The sequence below is a fragment of the Pristis pectinata genome, chromosome 1, assembly GCF_009764475.1.
Source record: "Pristis pectinata isolate sPriPec2 chromosome 1, sPriPec2.1.pri, whole genome shotgun sequence".
NCBI lineage: Eukaryota > Metazoa > Chordata > Chondrichthyes > Rhinopristiformes > Pristidae > Pristis > Pristis pectinata.
In genome coordinates, this window is record NC_067405.1 from 45856752 (window position 1) to 45876262 (window position 19511).

General features: G+C 38.1%; 1 protein-coding gene across 3 annotated transcripts in view; it reads right to left on the bottom strand.

Annotated features, from left to right (window-relative positions):
- LOC127572694 (transcription factor Sp3-like) overlaps positions 1-19511 on the bottom strand; it is a 40016-nt gene that overhangs the window by 3680 nt on the left and 16825 nt on the right. For all 3 annotated transcript variants that reach the window (XM_052020218.1, XM_052020233.1, XM_052020227.1), the window contains 2 exons: positions 8422-8644; positions 4562-4761 (listed from right to left, as the gene is read on the bottom strand). In XM_052020218.1, coding sequence (XP_051876178.1) covers positions 4562-4761; positions 8422-8644 — 423 coding nt within the window. The remainder of the gene's footprint in view (positions 1-4561; positions 4762-8421; positions 8645-19511) is intronic.

The following is a 19511-nucleotide window of genomic DNA, read 5'->3' on the forward strand; positions in this document are numbered from 1 at the left end:
CTAGTTGGGCTGAATATGCATCATTATATTACAAAAAAGGCATTTTAAAAAAATTGATTTTCACGACTTTGACATCACTGGCAAGCCGAGCATTATTGCCCATCTCTAACTTCCTTCGATGAGGTAGATGGTGGTGTGCTATAACCTTGAACTTTCTTGTAAAGGTACTCTTACACTGCTGTTGGGGAGGGATTTCCAGGATTCAAGCACAACAATAATGAACATTTTTAATGAACATTCTCTGTATACTTGTATCCCATTATTTACATGGCTCCTATAACAGAACTTTAACACCAATAGTCAATTTCAACTCTGCTGCTGGAACTCTGCTGAATTAGCAGTACAAAAAAATTCCATTAATCCGGCACGCCTGGGACTTTAGTGTGCCAGGTTAGCAAATGTTCCAGATTATTGGACGTTATTTTAAAACTCCAAGATACTTTAAGTTCAAAGTTGTTACACACTAATATCTCAGTGACCCTGGGGAGTGGTCAGGGAACATGGAAACCAAGGATCCAATGAGTGGAAATTGCAAACAGCATCTACTGAGCCAGATGCCAAAACCATCAGAATATCGAAATAATTGGATAGCAGATTGGACTTTCACTGTACAGGCCAAACCAGGCAACAAACACATTCCATTTTTACTGCTGTCCACAGTTCAATTTTGTCCATGAATCAGAACATACACACAAAAAAAATCACTCAATATGGTATTGAATGGCATGAAAAGCACACAAGACTGATAAGATCAAAGATTAAAAGTAGAGAGAGAGGAAGCTAATGCTGCCAATTGTAGGCATGAACAATTGATAGCATACCATCCTTTTGAATTTAATAACATGGGAGCTCAATTATATGCACAGGTGTTCATAGATCGGGTAAGCATAACATGGGAATGGCCTGTATAGTCTTTTAACCTTCCTTGAAAACTTCAAGAAAAACTGATCAACACTACCAGAATCCAAACATTTGCCCTCAGATTTTAGTTATTATATTGCAAGTCTTTGCACTACATAGATGTATACAAAATTATGAGGGGTATAGATAGGGTGAATGCATACAGGCTTTATCCCAAGGTTGGGTGAGACAAGAACTAGAGGACATAGGTTTAGGGTGAAAGGTGAAATATACAAGGGGAATCTGAGGGGGAACTTCTTCACTCAGAGGGTGGTGCAAGTGTGGAACCAGCTGCCAGCAGAAGTGGTAGATGGGGGTTCAATTGTAACATTTAAGAGGTATGGATAGGTACATGGATGAGAGGGGTTTGGAGGGATATGGTCTGGGTGCAGTTAGATGAGACTAGGCAGAAGATCAGGTAGGCATGGACTAGATGGGCCGAAAGGCCTGTTGCTGCGCTGTAGTACTCTATGACTCTCCACAAAGAATGTGAACTGTCAAGCCTTATTAAACTATTCATTTAAAAAAACACAATGAAATGCAGACATCGAGTGAAAAATAATATTCCAGTCCCAACTTACGTAAATGTTACAGTAGGGCAATGTCAGGATCTGAATGAAATGAGGGAATAACTTTCAAATAAAAATTCTGGGCAAGTTACAAAAATGCCAGACCACAAAGCACGATCATTTACTGTAGACCTGCCATTTCCAACAATACAACATTATCATGCAATCATTTTAAAACAAACTTGAAATATGAGAAACAAGATCTGATTGTCTTTTGGTAAACTATTCATATTTACACAAATTATCCATTAACAGTGATTTTAAAATTTGTGAAAACTTTATGCAAATATCAACACTTTTTGCACATTCTATCCTATTGTTCAGATTTTCACCTTCTTCAAAAATACATAACACAGAAAATTTAAATTAATTTCCAGGAATAGAAATAAAATGTCAATTAGAAATGCCAAAATTTGGATAACTTTAGATTCCCAGAAAACCCTCAAACTTCCATCTCAGAATCTACTCTTAACTATCCCAACACAGGGATCAAATATTTGAAATAGAATCTCACACCAGAAGCATTCTGGAAAATACAAGATGTGCCTTGTGGTTTTTGCCCCAATACCAACTTCCTTCTTAAATCTCTTTCCTTTTTACCTTTATTGTAAACACACAATAAAGAACTCAAAAAGACATCAACTTTTCAGTTGTTTCTGCTTCTTCTCTGTTGTCAAGTACTCCAATTCTTCAGCGTGAATTTGTTTTTCTATTTTTCTCTCTCTCATTCTCAAGCTCTTGGAAATCATCAGCATAGACTACATCTTGCTTTCTCTAAATTATTAACTACCCAATCTGCTTTTCTGTCCCTCATATTCAAATGACACATTCATTAACTCCTAAAAATAACTCCCATAGAAAAATATACACCCCTTTCTCCTTGCAAACTTTTGCATCGTCTCCAACTTCCTTTTCAAAATCCTTCAGTATGTTACCCTTCTCCGGTTCTCTACCATACCCATCCTACAGCTCAATTAAAATTCCAAAAGATTTATGCCCCTTCCAAAACACAAGCCACCCTAATAAATCAGAAGTGTCAATTTTTAATTGCGATCAGAGTGCAGTCTTTTTTTCTGTGCAGCCTTTGACACAATTAACCACATTTATCTTCCCCCAACCATCTCCTCCATTTTGTGGTTAGGTAGGATTTCGAGTTATATTCCCATGATGTCATAAATTCAGGAATTTCCCAGTGATCTGTGCTTGACTTCTGGTCTTCTGGACTTGCACAACACCTTTTGGTAACATCACCCATATATTAGTAATCAGCTTGTGCAAGTGCAGCCAAAACATCTAGCAAAATTTCTCCTTTATTTTTCCCACTGCAAGTATTGTCATGACTGCATGTTCTACATGGTCATAACAAGACCACTTTAAGATACCACTTTGTCCACCCAAATGTGAGTACACACGTCAGGACCCTGCCATAACACCTGTACTCTTTCCAACCACCACTTGTGGTTAAATCTGAATAGGTCCCACCTCAGTGTTTAAATGACTCCACGCTAAATGTTACTACACCAATTCCTCCCCGACCAATTTTGTTCCAGTTTAGGCCAAAAGATTCATTTCCACCTTTATAACGACACCACCTGGTTGATCAACCACCAAACTTTACTGCCTATAGTCTATTCTCTCTCCTATCATCACTGTTTTCATTTAAAAGGTGCTGGTCCCCCAACTAAGTAATATTTAAAAGTGTGTCATCTGAGTTCAAACCATCCATGGAATCACACCTCCCTATGTCTAAATTTTCCAGTGCTAAAATCAACTCCCACAGCCACTTCCTAGTCACAGCCTTTCCTGCATCTTCTTCTTTTGGAACCCTCCCTGGCACACATCCCAACAGATACTTGGCCCCAACCTCAAGTTCTCAACCATTCCAATAACCTCCTGAACAAAAGTGCTTTTTTGGTCAACCCATTTTGCTTGGATCAGCAGTCATTTTCATTGCATCTCTGAACATACAAAAAGGAAAGCAGCAGCTAAGGCAGATATGAGACTCTAGAGAACTACACTGGTTAATTATTAGCAGGAAACAAATGGAAGATATGTCTAATCAATTTTTTTTGCATTAGTCTTCACTGTGGAGGACGCTGCAAATATCCCAAAAGTAACAGAAGGACTAATTTCAAATAACTGGGAGGAAGTTGTAAAAGTCCCAATCACAAGGGACGGAGTAGTAGAGAAATTCACAGGGCTAAAGGTGGACAAACTGCTGAGACCTGATGGATGGAATATGAGGGTTTTAAAAAGAGGTGGCTGCAGAGATAGTGAACCCATTGGTTAAAATTTTTCAAAACTCGCTAAATTCAGGAGGGTACCAGAAGATTGGAAAAGAACCAGTGTGACTCCCTTCTTCAAAAAAAAAGGCAGGGGACCACAGACGAGTTTGTTTAACATCCATTGTTGGCAAGATGCTTGAGTCAGTAATCAATGAGGAAATAACTATTTAGGAAAACTGAATATAATCAAAACGTTAACATGGTTTTATGAAAGGTAAATCATATTTGACAAATTTGCCTGAATTCTTTAAGGATGTGACAGGAGGAGCTGATGGAGGGGTACCAATAGATGTAATGTATTTACATTTCCAAAGGCATTTGACAAGGTGCTACATAGGAAGCTGGGGCATAAATTAAAAGCCCATGGTATTGGAGGAAGTGCATTAGCATGGATTGATAACTGCCTATCACATAGAAAACAAGGAGTTGGAATAAATTGATCCTTTTTCATCCTGGAGGGACTTCACTAGCTCCTGCCATTAGATTAAATATTTTTAACACCCTTCACTGAAATACAACCTTATTAGTCATCAGCACTGCAGCTACTCAAGTAACGTAAATAATCTAATTAGAAAAATACTCTTAGCTTATGAAAATCAAAAAAACAGATGCTGGAAATTGGAAGCATTATTTATGATGTTGAGCCATTGTATTGCATGTATAATAGTGCTTGTAAAAGAACTGTAAAACCTAGCTCTCATTACAACCTCAAAGTCAGAATTCACAAGGTACGAACAGTAACTTAGGTCAAGATGTATGAAATTCTACTATATCATTATCTTAGAAAGGCAGAAATATGAATATGACCTGTGTGTGTTTTTCTGTGACGCTGTAGCTCATCACTGCGAGTGAACCGTTTTCCACAAAACACCCAGTTACACACAAAGGGTCGTTCTCCTGTGTGCCAGCGAAGATGAGCTCTAAGGTGGGATGTTTTTCCATAGGTCTTTCCACAACCTGGAAAATGGCATATATGCTGCTTCTTCTTGCCCAAGTTACTGGAGGATCTGGGGAAAAGAAATAAATTCAAATATTATGGACACATTTCAGTCCTTTTCTTTGAATTCTGTATATGTTTAATATAATTTTAAAACCTCCTGTAGATTTAAAGGCAATTGAATTAAACAGCAACAGCAATTGAAATCAATTTGATAACTATTTCTAAAAACATTACATGGCAGCTTCCAAGAAAATATTCCGGATGTTTTGCAAACCAATAGTGCACAGAGAGCACAATCCTTTGTTTCTGCAATCTGATTTTTTTAAAATTTAGAATTGTTGCGAATTGTGCAATTATTCTGAAATTACTGCTACTCACATTATTTTACATCTCTTAGGATTATATAGCCAGCCTTTTAAATATCCAAAATAACTACATTATATAAAAATACTGAAATTCAGATATCTATTGTGTATACCTCGAGCAAATTTACTTACATCAACATAGAACAGTGCAGCACAGGAAGACCCTTCAGCCCACAATGTCTATACTGACCAAAATGCCAAGTTAAACTAATCCCATCTGCCTGCACATGATCTGTATCACGCTATGCCCCGCCTGTTCATGTGCCTGTCTAAATGCCGCTATCATATCTACTTCCACAACCCATCCTGGCAACACGATCCAGGTACCTATCACTTTGTGTTGAAATAAAACTTGACTCGTAAGTCTCCTTTAAACTTTCCCCCTCTCAGCTTAAAGCTATGCCCTCTAGTATTTGACATTTCCACCATAAAACATATTCTATCTATGCCTTGCATACTTTTGTATACTTCTATCAGCATGTCCCTATGCTTCCAACCCTCTACAGAAAACAATTCAAGTTTGTCAAATCTCTCCTTATAGCTAATACTCTCCAATCCAGGCACATCCCTGGTGAACCTCTTCTACACCCTAAAGATATAGAACGGATATAAAAAATTCAGATTGATGGCCAGAATGATGGACATTAAACATGATTTTGTCTTCGATATAGGAAAAAAATCTGAGGAAAAATAGGCGCCAAGTCAAAGGATATGAGATTAAAAGATCTGATAAGGCCCTAAACAGTTGAAGCCATATCATCATTTTAAATGGAGGAACAGAGTTAAAGGAGAATTGAGATGAGAAATATAATATCTTTATTAGTCACACATACAGCGAAACACACAGTGAAATACATCTTTTGCATAGAGTGTTCTGGGGGGAGCCCATACGTGTCGTCGCGCTTCCGGCTGTGAAAACATGGAAGGATTTGAACAGCAGAATGGGACTTTAGAAGTCCCTGAAAGAGGGACAAAGGTTTTGGATGACTGAAGTAGTGAGAGGAGGGGCACTGGAGTCAGGGTAATAGGAGCAAATATCTGCAGATGCTAGGAACCTAAAACAAAAACAGAAAATGCCAGAAGCACTCAGTAGGTCAGACAGCACCTGGAGTGAGACACAGAATTAATCTTTCAGATCAATAACACTTCATACCTTGAAAAGTGAGAAAACAAGCATAGTTTCTAGTTCTGATAAAGGTTCATTAATCTGAAACATTGACAATGAAATGCTTCCACACTCTACCAATCAGATGCTGCCCAACCCGTCAAGTTCTTCTGGAACTTTGTTTGCTTTACGGAGTCTAGAATAGTTTTCTAGCAATAAATGAATGTGCAGTGTCAACTATTTGTAATCGATAGCAACCAGGATCAAGGCTCAGCTTGGAATTCAACTAGCCAGTGAGGTTGTGTGGAATCAGCCAAAAAATTAATGGATGGAGTTCACAGTTGGGGCAAAAAATGAGCACTTCCATCATTCTGATGTTTATCTGCATGAAGTTACAACTCACCCAGAACTCCTCAAGCCAAATGCACAAATACTGCCTAAGTGTTGAGAAAGGTGCAGCAAGTTGGGTTTTACTACTGCACATGTAGAAACTGTCCCTTTGTCTGGAAATGCTTCCATTACAGAAGAGCTGAGACAAGGCAAGCTTGACCCTTGAGGGACAGTGGAGGTGAAGGCGGCCTTACTAGAGAAAGCCCAACTGATAGGTGAAGTGGAGACTGTACAACAGCAAGGACGGAAGGATAATAAGAGAAACTTGGGACTGGACTTATTTGGGAATGACCAGTGGCATGAACATTCTATTATAATGACTTAAGGGATGGGGAACCACAGTAAACTGCATAAATTGGAGAAACCGGGGTTGTTTCCTTGGAGCAGAGGAGAGATATACAAGATTATGAGAAGCATTCATAGGGTAGATAGTCAAAATCTTTTTGTCATGGTAGGGATATCAAAAACAAGAGGGAAAGGGCAGAGTAAGGAGTTGTAAAGGGGATCTAAGAGGAAAGCTTTTTTAAAAAATATACACAGACAGGTTGATATCTGGAATGTGCTGCCAGAGGTGGTAGAATCAGGTGCAATTACTCAGTTTAAGCAGCATTTAGACAAACACTTAAATAGGCAAGGCATGAAAAGACACAGTCCCAATTTGGGCAAACAGGATTAGTGTAGATTGGTAAAACGGTTGGAGCGGACATGGTGGACTGAAGGACCCATTTCTGTGTTGTATAATTTTGAGAACTTATAGATGCATTTAAAATCATGAAGGGTCAGAATGCACTAAAAGGAAGGGTGGTGGGAGCAGATCAAATCATGCTGTTCCAAAGAGTACTGGTTAAATACTTCAAAGCAAAATCTTTAACAGCTGTGGGAGGGATAGGGTAATGGGATTAGTTGGATTGGTTTTCCATTGAACTAACATGGATTACACAAGTTGAATGCTCTTGTAACTCGTGAATTGTGAGTTTAGAAAGGAATTGCAAAACTGAATATTTTATGTAAGTAATAAAACTTTAGATCTCAAAAGGAGCTGGCCCTTGTGACAGTTTAAGCAGAGCTGTATTCCAAACTGCTAGAAATTGATTTGAAGTTCAGATTTAAGCATTCTATATACAATGTCGCATTCTGAATTTTCTACAAGTCCATGCAAAATAAACAAAATTAAGATTGATGATTAAAGAGGACAAAAATGTTATTAAAAATATTTACATTTCAATTTAGATGCAACGGCCAATTTGCATTCAATTTACATTTTGAAAAGCCAAAAGCTGGAAATCTAACTTCCATAAATATAATTTTTAAAGTCCTGTACAGTAGCCAAATTTTAAATTTGCAAATAACCAAGTTTAGCCAATGCAATATAACTCATTCAGGGTAAGGATTTTCACCTTCTTGGAAGAAAGCACCTATTATCTCTATAAATTCTGAATCAAAAGGCAAATAAAACACACCCTCATAAAATGCACCCTCCAGATAATTTAATTCAGCACCAACCAATAGATATCACCAACAATAGATGTTCAATCACATTAAAATCTTTTTATGAATGGCAAATTTTAAAAGGTACATCAAAAATATTTAGAGGAAAAAAATTAAACTCTCAGACAAAAACCAACACTTGTGTCTGTGATAATTTGACTACACAATCAAACATTAGTTAAGACCAAATTAATTAATTCATTGTGGACTTTCTAGTAAGGCCAAATAATTCTAAAGCAGCGAATGGCTAATTTCCAAAACAAATTAATAAAATTCTGCAGTGTTGGTCCAGAAATGTGAGCATGGCAATGAAGCAGGCAAGGGGGAAAGAGAATTTCAATGTAACAAATAAAAGATACTGTATTAAACATAAGCATACCTTCCCAAGACGTCCTTACAATTAGGACAGGTACATGCAACTCGGCGGAGTCGTTTTCCTGGTTGATACTGCTGGTCATTTGCATCCTCATCCAGGTTCACAGATACTTGTGCTAACTCACCAGAACCAAGGACTGATGCATTTCCCACATTAGTCACCGTAGAAGGCTGTGATGCTAGTTGCCAGGATTCGGAGTCATCTTCTTCTTCTTTTATTTGAATATCTGGAATGAATAAAGCCATGTTCAATCTCACCTATGGATTTCAAGATGACAAAAGTTCTTCTGATAAACTTTCATCAATCAATATCCCATTGAAGTATAGAGATATCATCTTAGGCAATCATTTCAATGTTTAAAAATTATTGGCAGATATTATGGGTCTTTCCAGTATTAATTAAATCTGATATCATGCTGTGAGAGCAAATTTAAATGCAAGTATCTGGACACAAAAGAAAACACTTTCTGCTGCAACCGTGCAAACAGGGTTGAGGTTGACGTCTAAGATTATCACCTACTGCTTTCAGCAAACGATTGCACTGGAATTTGGTAATATTAGCTATACCCCTAGTGTAGTAATCAAGGTCAGGCAATTGAAATTCATTCATGATTGGTGCATGGTACACTAAGATCTAAATATAATATGCTAGAAATGGGAAATAAAGCAGAAATGCTGGAAATACTCAGGTCAGGCAGCATCTGTCGAAAGAAAATCGTTAACATTACTTCTAACATTTCCAATAGCAATCAATAGCAAAGTGAGTTTTAAAAATACTGAAAAAGGGAGTGGATAAGAGAATGAAGAAAGGATGGATCGCAGAAGAGATTAAGTAAAGGTCAATGGGATCATCCCAGGTCAATGGGATGATAAAAGCATTAGTGAATAATGAAGGATAAATATTTGGGAGCTATAAATAGAAGACAAATACACATCTGAAATTCCTGGCAAAATCATGAGTGCTGGAGATGTCATAATAAATATGCTAGAACTGCTGAAATAATGTCGAATCCAGAAAGTTGTAATATGCCTAGTCTTAAGACAAGGTGTTTGTTTCTTAAACAGGCATTAGGCTTTTAAGAAGCTGAAAACAGCTCTGAAATAGATACTTCCTGACCTGCTGGGTTCCTCCAGCATTTTGTGTGCATTGTTCTGAAATGGAGCAGCTTAAGTGAGGGGAAACTGGTTAACATGGGTTTGTATTTGCAGATCAAACAGCTGCTCTGCATGTCATTCATTTATTCTGCATTTGGTTTCCACAATGACCACTACAGTGAGCAGTGAATGGAATGCATTAAATAAGGTGAAAGTGCAGTTGCAGTATATCCTTTGACTGGATGTGATAGCAGCATGGATGTTGATGGAAATTAGTGAACCAGAGTATCCTGGAGGAAATGTTCCTTTAAAATTGCTGAAAGAGATCAGGAAGTACATTTTGCTGGCGATACCACATTGCAAACTGAAGATATTTGTTCTTGGTGGAAGAGTTGGAGTACAGATATATAGTTTAATACCCACTGCTGGGGTTTGAAGAAGTACAGTGGGAAGGATGCTACTAATGAATAATATACACTTATTAGGTCAAGTGGCTGCGAATGTTATCCATTTTATATGATTGAAATAAAACAAAACCAGCTAAAAATGTTACAAGTATTTTCTTTCCTTCACTGTGTCACCACTAAAAGCAATCTTGAACCATACATTTGCAGTCCTGTCTAACCATTATCAAATTCTTGCATCTGTTCAGCCTCATTGTTGCTGTCCCTTGGAAGTTAACAACCCTGTTCTGTTGATGGCAAGTTGTTTAATATTATAATTTACACTCCACCAATGGCTGAACACAGCAAGTGAAGCTATACTTGATAGTTATACACAAAATGAATAAACTGCTATTATTCAAGTTAACCTACAACTTAATAGGTTACACTGTTAAAAGCATGTGTGAAAAATGAGTGGATTTTATAAAGCAAATATAAACTGGGTCATCCAATCAAATTAAAATTTAAGATATTTATTCAGTGTCAGGAATGCTACAAAAGGCACTTGAGTACATTAACAATAATAACAAATAAACCAGAACATAATATATAATGGAGAAGGCCATATTTAAAAAAATTTTTAATACAATATCTCTCCAATACACTTAGTCTCAACTAAAGGCCTTGATTTCAAAAATCATGGTGCCAGGAAATAAACCTCATTAAAGTTCAAATATTGAACAATTTATGAACAAATGTAGGCTGTGTTTAAGGGAACAGGATTTACAGTAAAGATCCAGATAAACTGAAAACCAAGACCACAGAAGCAGGATTGGAAACAAAGTTGTCATCCCTGGAATGAACAGAAATCTCATGTGGCATGAAAATTGTGCTCCCCAACCACAAGCTAAAATATGTTCTTCCCCAATATGAGAATGTTTACTGGCGTTTACTGGGTCTTACTCAAACTTCATTCTCTACCAAACCCTACTGTTTGCCTTGGCTCGTCCCTTCACCAAGTCAATGGTAAGTAACCAGCTCACAGCACTTTTTGATTTTGGATTGCATTTGATGGGAGGCACTTGCTCAAAGTGAAAAAAACAGCTGTATGTATTACATCTTTGCAGGGTAGAATACTTGAACTTGAGTGAAGCAGTTTTTTCACTTGAAGAAATGAGCAGACAATTATTTGTGGAAGTAATCAAATTCTTCACACAGTTGGGCCTAACTGGAGAGGCCACTGTCATACCTACCACTTCAACTTACCCAGTGGTAGGCAAGGCCATCTGACAGCTTGGGTGCAATGCATTCATTTGAAAAAAAATGAGTTGTTTTATGGAAAAATTATGTTACAATACCTTATTAATAATTAAGTGATTCTGAATGCATATTGTCCCATCAATGCCAACAAGGCCAGAAAATGTTATTGTACACCATGTTCCATCAAATGTGTGGCAGTTAAACAGGTGAGATTGCTCTACTGTTGCTCTGGAGTTATGGGAAATATCTACATGTTGTTGAATTTGATGTTTGTGAGAGTTTTGATATAATTGGTTAATGGTTGTCCATATTCTTTGTGACATCTGCACATGGCTGACGATGAGCTGTTAGTTGAGGACATAGTTCTCTTCCAGAACTCTTTCCAATAGACCTTACAGTAGTCGGTGGGTCACTGGTTGATATTTCATCACAAAAAATAATATTCAGTCATTAGTGACTTAATTTCAATTATAGAGCATGTTCTATGTTATGGACTGGGTGCAGGTAAATAGGACTAGCGGAATAACGTTTCAGCACAGACTAGAAGGGCCAAATGGCCTGTTTCCTGTGCTGTAGTGTTCTATGGTTCTAAACTAGATTAATGATCAGCATAAAAAGCAAGATTTAGGTTGCATTCTCCCAAATTAGATTTATTCTTTTTTTACTTGGGACATAGGCATCTCTTACAAGGACAGCATTTACTGCCCAAAAACAACCATCTTCAAGATGGTGGTGAGTCACCACCTTGAATCAATGCAATCCTTCTGATAAATGTACAAGCTGTTGGGTGGAGTTTAGGGTTTAGACAAAGCAAAAGAAATACAACTTCAGTTACAGCTGCCACTTAGTCCCCCATTCTAGAACGAAAGAGTATTGTTCAAGAGAGAAAACTCACAACCCAAGTGGTTATATAGCTTTGTAAGAGTAGAAATAGCCAATATCTCCAACCAAGGGTATCAGAAACCAACAAAGGCACAACAAATAAACTCCTTCCCAAAACAACAGAAACTTGAGAAGGGCATGTGCACATGGTGACAGTCCACTGCCTACTACTTTTGTCCTTCTTGTGGTAGAGGACAGAGATTTGGGAGATACAGTCAAAGAACCAATGGCAAGTAACTGCAGTGCATTAGGTTTGTGGCATATATAGTACACATTGCCAGAGGTGATGGTAAAATCAGATACAATTATTATGGTTAAAAGGCATTCATAGAGACTTAAATAGGCAAGGTATAGGAGGAGACAGTCCTAATGTAAGCAAATGGGATCAATGTAGATGGGCAAAAAGGTTAGCATGGACATGGTGGACTGAAAGGCCCCATTTCTATGCTGCTGTGCTGTACGACTCTACAATTCAAAGTTGCTGCACTGTATTTTACACATGCTTCACACTGCAGGCACAGAGAGTGAATGTTGAGAGTCATGCTATCAAGTGGATTACTTTGTCCTGGTTTCTATCTAGTGGTGTTCGAGTTGTTTTTATACAAATGAAGATACCATCTTACTCCTGACTGGTGTCTTGTAGGTGATGGAAAAGCTTGGGCAGTTCAGGAGACAAGTCACTCACCTCACAATCATCAGACTTCATTAGGATGTGGGAGAAAATTGGAGCACCAAGAGAAAAGTCTTGCAGTCATAAGGACAATGTGCAGTTTCCACACAGACACACAAGTCAAAACAGAACCCAGGTTACTCAAGCTGCGAGGCTGCAACTCTACTAGTTGCATCAGAGTACCACCCTGAGGTTGGGCCTTGGACATTTTCCTGGAGAACCTCCAAAGTGTCATCCTGGGGTTGAAATAATCAACCTCCAACAACCACAAACATCTTCCTTTGTGCAAAATATGATTCCATCCAGTGATGGTCTGGGGCCAAATGGTCCTATTGAAACCAATTAGACCCATATGTGAGCAGGTTACTTAGTAAGAATGTTGATGGCATCTTCCATCATTTTGCTAACAGTCAACTGATGAGATGGTAATAAAAGAGACAGGATACTTTTTCTAAAAAAAATGTTCAGTAGGTATTCATACAAATATCCAGGTGTAATTATTTTAGACACTTGTGATAGGATAACTTTCTCATCCCAGAGACCAGCCTTGTGAATCTCTTTTGGACTGCATCCAATGCTTGTATATAATTTCAGTACAACTGTAACAAGACTTCCCATTTCTAAATTCCAATCCCCTAGCTATAAAGGCCAATATGCTACTTGCCTTCTCAATTAATTGCTGCACCTGCATGCAACTGTGTTCCAAATTAACACTTGGATGTCCCCTGTACTCCACTCATTTGCAGTCTCTCTACATTTAAATAGTCTAACTTTTGATTCCTCCTGCTGAAGCAGTTTCCTACATTAAATTCCCACTCACTCATCCTATCTACATCCTATTGCAGAATTCACTCCTAACTATGTTCATGCCATCAGCAAACTTGGACATCTCATACTCCAAAGCCTCCTCCAGACGGTAAACAATTGAAGGCCAAGGATGGATTTTTTGGGCATTCTACTGGTTGAGATTTTAGCTGGGAAGAAAAATTCATTTGTTTCTACAGTCTTCTCTATGATAACCAATCTTCAATTCACATTAACACATGACCCCAACATCATGATCTGTTTTCATTAAATTATTTTCCTTTGTTTTTATTTATTTATAAAATGTTCCAATGTGTTTCTAATTACAGTCAACCTGTGCTCCGAAAAAGCAGTCATCTGCTCATGCGTCAAGAAATGAGAGTTGGAAAAAAAAATTGTATTTTTTTTCCCACATAAATTCCATGAGAGTGAATTTTATTCCATATCTCAAATTTTTGGGTAGTGATTTGTGAATTCTTTAAGGGCAAATTTGTGTTACCTGAACAGCCATAACACAAGGGTCATCTTAACTTTTTAGACTTTTTTTTAGAAACACAACTAATAAATAATCTCTTTGAATGTCAGACAAATGAAAACTAAAATAAATGTCACATGCTTTGGCACAGCAAATCTCTGGACCCACCATAACCAGTCAAAGCTATCACCAAGGGCCTAGGAAGGACACCACGTGACCTGCTTACTGCTCAGGCCTCCCCAAAACTCACTGCCCAGTTCCCAGGTGCAAAAAGTCAGCAATGTTTGCATTCCACATCCTGCCCGAAGGTGGCATGGCAGGAAGCAGACCAGCCTTAACACAATTCAGTACATCATTTCCTTCCAACACTCATTGCTTTTTCAAATTGTTTTTCAACTTGGATTTCAACACACTGATCCAGTTAACATAAGAACATAAAAGAAAATACAAACAGAAATCGGTCACTTGGTCCTTCAAACCTGACCCACCATTCAAATATAATCATGGCCGATTTGCCTTGGCCTCCTCTGTGCCAGTTCCTCACAGCCCTCGATTTCCTGATCTTTCAAAAATTTGTCTACTTCCTCTTTAAATACACCCAATGATCTAACTGTCTGGGACAGAGAATTCCAGAGATTGACCACCCTCAGAAAATTACCATACACTTTAGTTTTAAATGACTATCCCTCATCTTGTAATTATATCCCAACATTCAAAATTCTCCTACTGGTGGAAACATCAACATCTACCCTGTCATCCCTCAGAATCTTGCACATTTTAATAATTCCACTCCTCATTCTCCAAATTCCAAGGAATACAGATCTAATCTCTTCAGCCACCCATCTAAGGGCAAGTCTATCATCCTAAGAATCAGCCTAGTTGGACAACTTCCAATGCCAATGTAGAGATTCTTAAATAAGGGGACCAAAGCTGCACATGTACTCCAAGTGTGGCATCATCAGTACCCTGTACAATTGTAAACATTTCTCCATTTCTAAAATCCAACTATCTTGCAACAAAGGCCAATAAGCTATTTACCTTCCTAACCTGCTGCAGCTGCCTAACTTTTTGCAATTTATGTACAAGATCACCTGTGTCCCTCTGTACTTGACTCATTTGCAATCTTTCTCCATTTAGCTAACAATCCACACCAACCAGTGGGCACCCATCTGTATTAATCCCAGTTTCTAGCATTAGGGAATAATCTAGGTACTGAAGGATAGTGTAGTCAACCTTTAGATTCCTTGCACTTTCCCCGCATTAAACTACATTTGTCAAGTTTTCACCCACTCGCTCAACCAACTTATATCCTGTTGCAGAGTCATAATATCCTCATTGCAACATGCCCTCCCACATATTTTTGTGTCAATGTCAAATGAGCATACTCTACACTCTGCCCCCTTCTCCAGGACATCAGTACAAATCAAATAATTGAAGAGCAAGGACTGATCCTTGAGGCACTCCACTAGTTACATCTTTATAGCTTGATAAAACACCTCTTAATCTGACTCTGGTTGTTGCACTGAAGTTAATTTCCAATCCATGCTAATACACTTCACCCAGTACCACAAACTCTTGTGCACCAACCTGTGGCACCTTGTCAAATACCTTCCGAAAATTCTAATTCATCTACAGGTTCCCTCTTTCAACTCTGACAAACTTACGAGAGTTTTTCAAGGATGCAGCAAGCAAACATAATTTAGCTTTCATAAAACCATTTGACTTGGTTTGATTACATTAAACTTCTCTAAATGACAATTTATTTCTTCCTTGATTAAAGACTCCAACATCTTGCCAACAACAGACGTTAAACTAACAGGCCTTCCTCCCTTCTTCAACAATGGAATCATATTTGCAGTTTTCCAATCCACTGGATACCTTCCAGGAACTCAATAAATTTTGAGAAACATTAACTATTGACCCTCCCCCTCCATCTCTAAACCACTTTAAAACCCTCAGAGGTAGGCCATCAGAGCCTGGCGACTTGCCTGGCTTTCATCCTGTTAATTTTTTCAATACCTTGTCCCTCATGATATTGATTATTATGAGTTCTTCTATTTTGTTTGAAGCTAGTCCATCAGATATCTTTGGGATATGTAGTGTTCTCCAATATGAAGAATGATGTAGTGGGTGGTGATCAAAGTCACTTGCCATATTTCACCCAATCCCTTGAGATCTCTCAGCATCCAGAATTCGTGTTGAGAACTAATGGTTACTCTCCCCTGACTGTGTACACATTGCCACCATCTCCAATTGGTTGGTCCTGTCTGAGGGATACGACATTATGGATCCTGATGGAAGAGTCTGGAACATTGGTTAAGAGATATTTTGAACAAGTCTACGTCAGAATGTTGTTTGACAAAGATTTGCACAGTTTTCCCTAATTGGGCATATCCCCTGATGGTGGTAATAGACTGGGTTTGCCTTTGCCCCGTCCTGTTGACCGGACAGACAATTCTGTCTGATCTGTCTAGTTATATTTTGTGGTAGTCATTTTGTTGTTAGGGATTTCAAAGCAAAGACAAAAGAGTAAACAAGATTGCTACAGGCTTGGAGTCAAAATTACCTGACCAATCTGATGAGGTGAAAACATTCCTTCAAGGAATTTAGAACAGTAGTTCCTTTTGTTTTAGAAAACTAATTAAGTAATTTCACAACCAAATTACTGACTCTCTTTAAAATTTCATTTTTCTTTGTAAACTAATACAACTTAAAACTCCCAAATGCTGTAATGGGATCTAAATTTGGCATATTTGGGGACTACATCATCAGCTAAAAACAGGACCTACACTGTTTTTTTGGGCAACGGTGGGCTCAAGAATAATTGAGACTTGCGTTCTGTGCGTTCCCAAGACTGAAGTTTTAAAGGAAGATGGAACAGAGAAAAGAGAAGCTGAAGATGTACAGAATATTCATAGATAACGTGGAAAGTTAAGCCAAGGCAGAATGATTTGCAGGAAGCGTCATAATTCAAATTAAGACAGAATTGTTGAGTAAGCAGGACAAAAATGTTTGCAGAGTAATGAATTTACGGAAGGTAAAAAAAATTTAAAGGCAAGTAAGACAGGTCGAGCTGATGAGCCCGAGGTGACAAAGGCACTTCAGGTACTGAAGCAACTGGGGTTATAATGGTGAAAGTGACAATAAACTATGAAAGTATATTTAGCAAAAATTAATGTCCGATGCCCTTGCTTAAAGAACATTTTGTTTTCAAAGCATTTTAACAACTTAACCTACTTAAGCTTACACATTCACGGAATTACATATTTGGAGCTAGATGTTATTAAAATATTAACTTTCAGTGTCTTTCCATAGAAGGTATACTTCTACTACTGCCTTTTCTCAAAATATATTACCTCACACTTTTATTCAAGTTGTGCTTGCCATGTGTCTGGTGGATAGGAGTCTCTTTTAGTTCTCTTCAATGTTAGTAAAGCTTCTTTTATCATATCAATACCAAATCTGGATACGATATTACCAACCCTTCTCCGAAGCATGATATCTTCAACTCAGCTTATCAATGTCCTATTTATTGTCTATCAGCCTCCTCCCCCACCACCCCCCCCAAGACATGCAAAACAATCTGTATCTGAATGATAAATTGTGCAGGACACGTGCAGAGAAAGGAAAAGCTATTCTTCCATGTGTTCTTCCTAGAATTAAACTACATGAAACTACTGATTGACAGAGGAGGACTGAAGCTAGAAGACATTAAATGTGTAGAAAGGCAAAAAATGGATAATGCATTTTGATTACAGCAAAAATGTTGATCGAGACATAGTTTATTTTGAAATTTTAATGTAAAGCTCTAAAGAACCAGGGGGAGAAGTTTATCAGACAACACATTGATCAGATAGGTCTGCTTGGGACTTTTATTTTCACCCACAGTAGTTAGTGTTGAAAGCTTACCCAGAAGAAACCACAACGATAGAGTTAACCTGGACTTTAGCATCCTTAAAGCATTTTGCCACTCTGTTTGCCTGCCAAATGTACAACTTGATGAAAGACAACTGCCGACAACTTCTCCTTGCCTTGAGAAGGGCTCATTGGATTATTGAATCCAAAGACAACCCATAAGGACACATTAATGCTCCAGCCAAAGTATTTGCATTCAGCAATTAACGCAGAATCTAGAGCAATTTTGCCTTCTCATGATCTTTCTCTACATAGGGTCTCAATCATTACAGCAGCATTTTTGATTACTTTTTCTTTAACACCCATGCATTTTGTAATCATTTCCCCATGCCACAACTACAAGAAGTATCCAAAAAAGGTTTTAGATACATGGACCAATTTGATGTTATAGTAGCATCAAAATGGGCAATTTTTTGCAACTCCAATTACCTCATCTTTTTATTCTCAAGACACAACAGTCTGATCCTCAATTCATTTTATACTTCTCACCAGAATTGCTTTCCCACTTAAAAGTAACACTTGAAGCTTAATTTGTAGAAAAATATTTAGTTAGAACACATTACACTCAAATGCCCTCAATGTCAAAGCTCATATGAATAAAAATGCACATAGTATAATTTGGTATTGATCCAAGTTAATAAACCTTTTCTCAAAATTTGATAAATCAGGCTAAAGCATACTTTCAAAGTTCAAACCTAAAAGTACAGTGCATAGCAATTTATAGACTGGTATATTACACTAGGGTCAAATATGAAGTTGTTCATAGAAATGTTAACTGAACATTTGAGATACAAACTGGGTGGCACAGTGAACTGAAACCCAAGCATGTTCTTCCATAACACTGACACGGTAGTTTAAACCAGCAAAGGAATTAGAAATCTTATCCATCTTGTCAAGAAGGTGGTAGGGTCTATCCTCACTAAGGACAAGCATCTTGCACATCCAGTGTTCAATTTTACAGCAGCAATTGCATTTACATAATTGTACAGTGGCCGTAAAAGGGACTCCAGAATGGTGTGTTGCCTTCCTGGTGCCAGGGTCCAGAAGGTCACAGAGTGGCCACAGAACATTCTCGAAGGGGAGGGTGAGCAGCTAGAAGTCGTTGTGCACCTTGGCACAAATAACATAGGTTGAGAAAGGGATGAGGTCCTGCAGAGTGAATATAGGAAGCTAGGGAAGAAGTTAAAAAGCAGGACCTTGAGGGTTGTAATCTCTGGATTACTTCCAGTGCCACGTGCTAGTGAGGGCAAGAATAGGATATGGAAATGAATGTGTGGTTGAAAAACTGGTGTAGGGGCAGGGATTCAGATTTTTGGACCATTGGGATCTGTTCTGGGGTAGAGGTGACCTGTACAAGAGGGATGGGTTACACCTGAACTGGAGGGGGGAAACTAATATCCTGGTAGGCAGATTTGCTGCTGCTACTAGGGTGGGTTTAAACTAGATTGAGAGTGGTGGGATCTCAAACATCAGGGAGGCAAATGAAAGGTTGGAAAGTGATGCACAAGTCAGCGACAGCAAGTTAAATAAGCCTGACAGGCAGGAGGATGGCCAGGAGAAAGGAAAACCTATTGGATTAAATTGCAAGAGGTCTGACAGGTAAGGCGGAT